Source organism: Alnus glutinosa, chromosome 1 (assembly GCF_958979055.1).
Source record: "Alnus glutinosa chromosome 1, dhAlnGlut1.1, whole genome shotgun sequence".
NCBI lineage: Eukaryota > Viridiplantae > Streptophyta > Magnoliopsida > Fagales > Betulaceae > Alnus > Alnus glutinosa.
The window spans coordinates 39,307,701-39,317,197 of NC_084886.1; the positions used below are offsets into that span (position 1 = coordinate 39,307,701).

The 9,497-nt window shown below is 35.9% G+C and overlaps 1 protein-coding gene across 1 annotated transcript; it reads right to left on the minus strand.

Annotated features, from left to right (window-relative positions):
• Positions 1 to 6,400: 6,400 nt before the first annotated feature.
• On the minus strand, positions 6,401 to 8,121 carry LOC133858886 (uncharacterized). Its single transcript, XM_062294338.1, has 3 exons — positions 7,595 to 8,121; positions 7,269 to 7,510; positions 6,401 to 6,986 (listed from the first exon to the last, which is right to left on the minus strand). Exons 1-3 carry the CDS (start codon positions 8,063 to 8,065, stop codon positions 6,740 to 6,742), a joined length of 960 nt encoding a protein of 319 aa, XP_062150322.1. The 5' UTR covers positions 8,066 to 8,121; the 3' UTR covers positions 6,401 to 6,739.
• Positions 8,122 to 9,497: the final 1,376 nt, after the last annotated feature.

Below are 9,497 nucleotides of genomic sequence, written 5' to 3' on the forward strand. Positions count from 1 at the left end.
CATGTTGGTTGAGGAATCATTCTTATGGGCGTGCAAACTCAGGTATTGAAGCATTGATCAAATCCCTCGACTCAGATATAAATCCATATATAAATCTGTGTGGAGAACTACTACGTGCTGACTCAACCATAATTTCTATTTAGTAAATTCCTATACTACTGTCATATAACTGAATATCGTAGCAGTAAAAATCAGTCCTACGATTAACATTTTTTTTATTTTTTATTTACTACAAGTGCTTATTTAAAGACTGATTTTTATGGCCACATTATCTAATTGTATGGCAGTTATCTACTAAATAACATTTTACTCTCTTTCCTCATAGTTTAAATGTGGCCAAAATGCTTAGCTTATAGATTTGCATCTCCACCGAGGTCCAAATTTGCTACAGTATTGGCAGAAGAAAATTGTTAAAGAGGAACAAGCATGAAGACAGTAATACGGGGTGGAAAATATTTTCCATAACAAATTCATTGCTTGAGATGGTGATTTTCTTTGATATGCATTAGTAATTGTTGGAGCAAAAGTCTCTGAATTCTAAAACTAATGATAAAAAGCTTCAAGGCTCGTTTGTGACTCACTTTTCCCTAAGATAATATTTGTCACCACTAATTATTTTTAAAGAGAGCTTCACTTATAATCCTTAATTTTTCATTACTTTTAAAAAAATGTACTCAAACTTTAAAAGTGTTAATTTAGAGTAATCGTCTTTCAATTTTTTTCAATTTTCATTCCTTATAATTTTTCGTTAAATCCTATTAAAATTCTCAAAATACCTCTCCTTTTATTTTAGAAAAAAAAAAAAAAAAATACTAGGATTTAGGTATTGGTCAGAATTTAACAGAATTTGCAAACATACCCATGCTAGAATCTTGGAAAACTTTTATAATTTTTTTTAAAAATAAAAAATAAACTAATGGGTATTTTAAAAATTTTGATAGGATTTAATGAAAAATTTTAACATATGGCTGAAATTGAAAAAAATTGAAAAGCGAATACCCTAAATTGACACTTTTTAAAGTTTATATACATTTTTTTAAAAGTAACGAAAGATTAGAGATTATAAGTGAAGTTTTTCCTTGTTTTTAATTGGTGTATATCGAGTTACAATAATTTCTATAATTGCCTTCTAACAGTAATTAAATTCTGACCGTATGATCGCAGTTTTTACCAACAGACAGTTAATCTTGACTATCAAATCGTACTTAACTTCAATCGTTAAATCTCACTTGATTTAATCTTATAGTTGATAATATTAACATTCAAGTAAATCTAACCGTCGAATCGTGCATATAAGCATCCTATAATCTAGATCAAATTACTAGATCATAAAATCACAATTATATAAAATTTAATATTCATGATCTTATTGCTCCTTACTATGATGTTTCTTGCCAAGTACCAATTGTGCCATAAAGGCGCCACAAAAGCATGGAATCACTTATTTAGATCGTTGGATTTCAAAGATTGCACCTTTTATGTCAAATCACATCCTTTACTAATAGTGTAATGCCCAAAATTATGTTACCCTTGGGACAATTTGGAACACTACCATACCTTACCAACAAAATTGCTGCGGAATTTGGCTATACATATATATATAAACTAACATCATCATATTTTAACCAGAGCATCTAAGCAAAAGACCATCACATAATTGTAATCAACATAACATCGGGTCAATAAGCTGACAAACATAAATACATCCGAAGTATGAAATATTTCATATTCTACTACACATGGGTACTAAGTGCCAAGCTCTATCTATAAAAACATAATAAGTCCTCCCAAAAGACATAACAAGTAAACATCCATAACAACTTAGGTAGTTGCATCTACCTCTTGCCCAAATTCAAGTATTGGTTCCTTTGTAAAACAATGTTTTATAGATGGAAAGGTTAAGTCCACGACTTGGCAAATAAACGCTACATGGAAGTAACTCACGAGATGAACCATTGTTATAAAATCATAGATAAAACATTTCATTCAGCAAAATCCTTAAAGGATAGTGAGTTCACAAAATTACTCATGTTGGTTCTTTGTAATGCAAGGTTACATGAATTATATAAACAAGGAATGTTTTATAACATTTCACTTTCGTGCATCAAATTTATGGGCTTAACAAAAAATGCTTATACATATAATATACTGTCTTTTTTTTTCTTTTCTTGGCATACCTGTACAATTAACCATGTATGTGTAACTCTCTCAAAATTAATTAAGTTTGGTAATTAACTTGGGCCGTTCAAACCTTAGCATTTCAAACCTCGCAAACGTCTATAGTTTGCACTCTTGGGATTACCTTGCTTCTACAATACTTCGAACTTTCGCTCGGACAAGGATTTCCTTTTGTCCGGATGATTCCTTGTCAGACCGCACTAACGTCTATCCCATCCGTCAACTCTCCGCATGTGACTCAATCTCGATCGTTGATTCCATCCTCGTCCAGATGGAATATCTCCCTTGTCTAGACTTAACAAATTCATGCTCCCCAAGTGTTTTCTTTTTAGTAAGTACAAGATAAAAAGAGTACAGAGATTAAGGAACTAGAAAATAAGAGGTGGATTCCTTTCCAAGACAAGAAAAGGAAATGCTGCCAGGATGAAGTCTAGTTACGGCTCAGTTTGCCACATGATGGGCACAGAAATTTGCACTTCGGTTGACATAACTAGTAGACCGGCTAATTGTTAGGAGATGAGAGAATGAATGTGAGAAATTGTTAATGCAATATGCCAGTCTTGTGTGATCATAGGATTTTGTAAAGTCAGAGTAACAGTAGTGGAATTCCCTTCTAAGATAAAAGAAGTTGTATGGAGAGAGAGAGCTAATTTAGAAGCCAGAAAAGCAGCAAGAGCTTCTCCATAAATAGCTGCGCAAGGAGAGCCGATAAGCGAGCAACAACGAGTAATGGTCCAGAAAGAATCTCTAACAACCGCTGCTCCCCAAGTTTCTTCTAGCTTTGTTCGGACAAGGTCTATGGCACATCTGGTTGGGGGCTTTTTATCTTAGAAATTTTCCAAGTTCTAAAGACAAGATTTGACACTCAATTGACTCAAGACAATAGGGTCAAACCATGATTAACATATTACGACTTGTGGAGCGTTTTTATTTTATTATTCTTAGTGATTTAAATGTCTGAATTCTATATTTAAATTCTTGGGCGTTACAAAAAAACGCTTAAATATCATTTGTAAAAAAAAATATTTTCTTGAATGAAATTGGGGTCTTGATTGATATTAAAAAACTCTTATAAGGAAGATTAGCAACTACTTATGGCATTCATACTTGTCGAAAACTCACTTATAACCCTGATCTTTCATAACTTTTGAAATAAGGTACCCACACTTTAAAAAGTGTCGATTTAGGGTATCTATATTTTAAGTTTTTTTCAATTTCAACCCTCCATTAGTATTTTCTGTTAAATCCTATCAAAATTTTCAAAATACCCCTATGTTTTTTATTTTTGTTTAAAAAAAAAAAATTATAAATTTTTTTCAAACATTCAGGCATGAGTATTTGTTGTAAATTCTATTAAATTCCTACCGATACCTAAATCCATGCAATTTTTTTTTCTTTTTTTCCTAAAAATATTATTAGTATTTTCGAAATTTTGACGAGATTTAACGAAAGGTTGAAATTAAAAAAAAAAATAATAATAATAATAATAATAAAAGATTAGTACCCTAAATTGATACTTTTTAAAGTTTTAGATCTTATTTCAAAAGTAATGAAAGATTAAGATACTTATAAGTGAAATTCTTCCTTTTAATTGCTTCTTATGCTAAAAGTCATACATGTGGCCCTAGTTTGTTATCTATATGTTGGCCATTAGTCCAAATTGAACTCATGTTACCGGTGAAAGGAAATTAATAGCTAAGATGCTTTACCCTTTCTACTGGAGATCTTTATATCATGCCTCTTGCCCACCCCTGTCCAATCACCTTTGAACTTTTCACAATGTAATTTACTTTGCAATAATTCCCCTTGTGTTGGCAATATTTCAATGACGTTTTATGCCGTGAAACGGCAGAGTTTTTTTTTTTTTTTGTAAATACCACTTTCATTCATCAAGAGCAGGTTACAAACAATAAAATAAAGGGGTGGGATACCCTAATAAAAACCCAAATCTGATACAGCCGTGCCTATCACAAGAAGGAGGGAATGGGTGTTTTTTCCAACTTGTTTGGACAAATCCTTGGCTTTGTCCAAGGTTGATAGAGCCGGAACATTTTTAGTTTCTGGTATTAAAATGATGTCATTGAATTATTTTTGCTGACGATGTTTAAATTAAATCCAAGTAAATATATCTTCGTCCACAGTTATCAACCTTTCTAAGACAAGAATGAAGATAATGAGATGGCCTTAATTGTTGTAATTGATACTGATTGTGCATGCACTCCCCAACATGTCAGCCTAATTTTTGACACGACTCGTGAACTTGAGACGAAATAAGATTTAGGGTTAGAAATCTAACTCGTTTAATTAAATGGCCCGAATTAAAATTGACCTATATAAGTTTATACAAGACGCCCGGACCCGACACGCAACATAATGACAAACAATTTTTTGACATGACCCGCAAACCCAACACGAACTCAATACAAAATTAGAGGGTTATGGTTGAAGGGTTTAACTTGTTTAATTAAATAGGTCAGATTAAAGTTGACCTATATAATCTTATACATATACTTCGATACAACTCGAATACGAGCGGCCACCCATAGTTAGCCCTGTCAAAGCAGATCAAAAGATAACTGCTGGCATTTTCCATTAGCATCTTCGTGGTTTTAAGATAGCTTGATCTTGTGCACCTTTAAATCATTTTTTATTTGCTGATGATCTTATTATTTTTACCGCTACCACCTCTATTGAAGCCCATATTATTAAAGGATTGTCTTCATAAATATTCTTCTTGGGCTGGACACAGTGTTCATGCTGATAAATCTACTATTTTGTTTAGTAAAAATACTGCTACTTCTACCATCTCAACTATTAGAAATATCCTACCTTACCAATTAACACCAGTCACGGCTAGACATTTAGGTCTCTCTATTCTATTTAATAGATCCAAGACTGCTGCTTTTTTCTAATATCATAGATAAGATAAATGGTAATATTAAAGGTTGGCGCTCAAAAACCTTATCGATCTCAGGATGGCAAAACAACCCTTATTAAATCAATAGTTTTGGCCATCCCTTCCTATTACATGAGTTCATTCCTTTTCCCGGATGGTCTTTGTAAAAAATTGGATAGGATTTTCAAAATATTTTGGTGAGGTTTCCCTAAAGATAAAGCCCGCAATCTCACCCTTACATCTTAGAGATCCCTTTGTTCACCAAAAAATCAAGTTGGTCTTGGTTTTAGACAAATGCAGGATGTGAATTTATCTTTGATTTCTAAACTTGGTTGGCAACTTCTTTCTGATCACAATAGCATATGGGTTTTACTTTTTCAACAAAAGTATATCAGGTATGGAAATTTCTTATCCTCTTATCTGACCCCTGGCTCTTGGATTTAGAATAGTATAAAGGCCACTCTCCCTTTTATCTCTGCTTGTGCTTGTTTTATTCCTTCATCAATTCAAGTCTACCTATCTCATTTATTTTTCACTTGTCTAATTGCGCATGTGCACTGGCGTCACTCTTTTTGGACTATAGATATATGACAGATTGGCTGCACATTATATTACATCCAGAACATTACTTCCACAAATAGAGATACATCAATTCCAAATTTTTGCAGCAGTTGCTTGTGACTTTCTTTGGTTCACTAGAAATAAAGCATATCATGATGGCCTTCTCCCATATACTCTTATTATTTCAACGACAATCAACAAGCTAGCTTTGGAATATTTCTTAGCATGGACAAAAAATACAATCTTATCTCCTAAAGCTTGGGAACATCCACAACTATTCTGAGTTTTAAAGTATTCACAAGTGCACGAATCGTTTGCAATATAGTGTGTTTGTAAGTGTGAGGTTGAATCCTGACATCACCACTGATTGACGAATATCATCCATAGTCTCTACCATGCTCTCCCTCATTCCCCCATCAACTAACTAAAAAATTAGTCATGTAAACCAAAGTGACAACCAGATGTCACTCTGATTGTATTCTCATTCTCTTATCTTTTTCAACATCTTTTCCTCTTATGGAAAAGATTCCTCCACTTTCTTTGTTTCATAGATTAGTTTTCTTTAGCTTTTTTTTTTTTCTTAAAAAAAAAAATGATATCTGCTGGCATAACCAACCTCCTGGCGTTTAGTACTTCAATGTCTGCAAACGGCAAAAGCTGGGAAATTTGCAACAGATATGCCAGAAGAAAATTGTTAAAAGGGGCAAGCATGAAGACAATCACCACCACTAGTATGGGTTGGAAAATATTTGACAAGAGGACTGATTGGTAAACAATTGTTGTGCAGCCCACCACACGGATCCCACCCATGTGTTTAGGAGCCTTGCACAACAGCTGTAGTGAAGGAGTCTTTTCTCATTTGACAATAACCAATTCATATACATAGAAGAGTGCGTCAATTTCTTAAGAAGGTTATTGTCTTTGATATGCACAGTAACAAAGGGGATAAGTTCACCAACCGCGTCAATCTAAAGCAAAGCAACCCCTTAATAGGGGCATATAACACACAGAATCACACGCAAAAGCAATGACTGCAGCCACACAAGCAGCCAGGAGAGGAGAAAACAAGAAGCCAATAGACAACTTCAAGGGGTCAAAACACTCTCAGAATTTCTGAATGAAGTCATAAATGTGTTTGTTGATCTCATCAGGGCGTTCCTCGTGGATAAAGTGTGCAACTCCTTCCATCACAACGACCTCCTGCAGAAATGGCACATATTTCTTGAACCCACCCTTGTGTATGTATTCCTTCGCGCCTGGAGCATTATAGGTCAGGTCAAGGTCACCCACAATAAACTTAACCGGAACTTTTACTTGAGTCCCAGTCCATGGGGCGTTGAGTTCCCAATTTCTGCAATAAAAAGAAACAAAAATGCAAAAGGAAAAATCAGTAATAAGCATGCCAAACCAAAATGTGTGAAAAGCATCTGATTATCAAACACCAGAGAAGACAAATTAAAGGTGTTTGTTGATAAAATTAGACTTGAAATTAGACTTGGATTAGTTTAGTGTAAACCCCACAGTTGAATTGGTTCACAAACACGTCCAGATTAAGCCCCAGTGAACGGACTAAAAGATTATGAGGCTGGGGATTTAGACAGGAAATTCAGCCTAATTTTGAAGGTAAACTTACAGGTCCAAATCTCGATAGTAGTTCACAGCCCCAGTGAAGCCTGTCTTCTCATATTTGGTGGCATAATAATTAATGTCTTCCTCCGACAACCAAGAGGGCAGGTCGATTAGTGCATCCGGTGGATGTCCAAAGCCTTTACCTTTAGGTAAAAAAAGTGGACCTGGATTGCGGTATGTTAGAAATTCCTTTAGAACTCTTGTAGTACCAATTTGGGCAAACTCAGCTTCTATCTCTCCAGGCTCCTGTATAGTGTTAAAAACAGAGTTTGGAGTATTAACAAATAGAGAAAAAGGCGAGTAATTGTTATAACTTGAATGGAAAAGAACCTGAAATCTGCAAATGTAATAGTCATCTCCATAAAAATCTCTCAGGGACTCAAGGGGCTTCCGTTTAGGGTTCCTGAGGGTAAACGCCACGCTGAGGTTGACCAAGGCCTTGACCTTGTCCGGTCTGTACAGGCAGAGATACCAGGCGATGATCGCACCCCAGTCGTGAGCCACCACGAAGACCTTGTCCTGGTCGGCGGCTATGGCGTCGAGGAGCGCGACGAGATCACCAACCACGTGGAGGCTCGTATAGCTGGCGGGCGAAGCCGGCGCGTCCGTGTCGCCGTAGCCGCGGAGGTCCGGAGCCACGGCTCGGTAGCCGAGAGAGGCCAGGGCTAAGATCTGGTGCCGCCACGAGTACCAGAGCTCCGGGAAACCGTGCAGGAAGAGAATCACCGGGCCTTCGCCTTTCTCTGCAATATGCATGTTTATGCCATTCACGTTCACAGTTCTGTGCTCTATGCCCTCCATATCTCTCTCTCTCTCTCTCTCTCTCTCCCTCCCAATCTCCCAGTAGTAGTAAATTAAATCTAGTCTTTACGTGTTCCCTTATAAATAACTAGAACGAACTATTTGGTGGGGATCCTCCTTACACCATCTGGTCCATCTCCAACAATAATAATTACTTTATCAACTCAAAAAGTTTTATTATTTTATTTTGCTTACTACTTTCGGATAAAAATTTCAATTATTATCTATTCTACTATTTAATTTTTTAAAACAAATTACCTTTCTAATCTTTTTCTATTATTACTTGGGAAAAATACAAAAAAGCCCCACAAACTACCATCGATTCTCCAGATGGCACCTCAAACTACCAAAGCTTGGATTCCGGCCCCCAAATTACCTGACACTTGTATTTTGGCCCTATCCGTCAGCTTCGGTCGTCTAACTGGACGGAAACCGAGTCACGTGCGAGTCACGTGACTCATTTTTCCAAAAAACCCGAGTTTACCCCTCTCCCCACGGACTGAAATTCCGAAAATGGCCTTCGGTCCTTTAACTCATTAACCGAGAAAATCAGAAATAAAAATATGGTTTATTACGATTATGCCATTCTGTAAAAATAGGATTCAAGATTCTCAAATCCTAGGGTTTGCTTCATTTCTCACGCTGCTCACGCCGCTCACGCAGCTGCTCACGCCGTTCCTACGTTGGTCGACACTGTCGGAGGGGAGGAGACGAGCAATTCTCGAAGGGACTTTGCCGAATCTCTTCCGAATATTGTATGTGGACGGGTGTTTCGTGCGCGAAATCTCTTCCGAATATTGTATGTAAGTACCCACTACCTAAATGCCGACAGTCGACACCTTATTTATATTTCATAGAAAACGATGGGCATTTTGTTTGTTTATTGCAATCTAGGATTGAAATTTGGACTTGTTGGACCTACCACACTTTATGATTCTTGTTTGTATATTGGAAGCCGACCCTTTTTACATATGATTTATTTGTTTAGCTGGTCCCATTTTTTATTTGGTCCCAATTGAATTAAGAAAATCGTTTTGAGGGTTTAGTGGTCCCCTAAGAGACAGCTGTGGGTCAGTTGTCCACTGTCCACTGTCCCCTTGCCCACACTTTCATGTCCCCTTGATTGAAAATTGACTTTTGTAAGTGCGAAAATAATGGGTCAGTTGTTATAGGCTTGTGATTGAAAATGGAGCATGTTTTTATGAACACTGTTGGTTCCTTAAAATCTGTACACACACTCTTGGTTTCCTTAAAATAAGTTTGCTTGTATTTTATGAAATTGGGTTGAATGGCTCATATCTAGTCCAGGATACCTGATTTGAATTTTTTTACCAAAACAGTGAACACATGGGAAAAAACAGAAAAGAGGAAAAAAGACTTAGGAAAAAAAATCATAATAAATAAAATTATAATAACTCAATGTGTTTGATTT

Excerpts from the sequence above, each read along its gene's own strand:
- LOC133858886 (XM_062294338.1), bottom strand. The coding sequence starts at position 8,065 with ATGGAGGGCATAGAGCACAGAACTGTGAACGTGAATGGCATAAACATG. Across the intron at positions 7,511-7,594 it reads ATTACATTTGCAGATTTCAG|GAGCCTGGAGAGATAGAAGC; the intron begins GTTCTTTTCCAT and ends AACACTATACAG. Across the intron at positions 6,987-7,268 it reads TACTATCGAGATTTGGACCT|AAATTGGGAACTCAACGCCC; the intron begins GTAAGTTTACCT and ends TTTTTATTGCAG.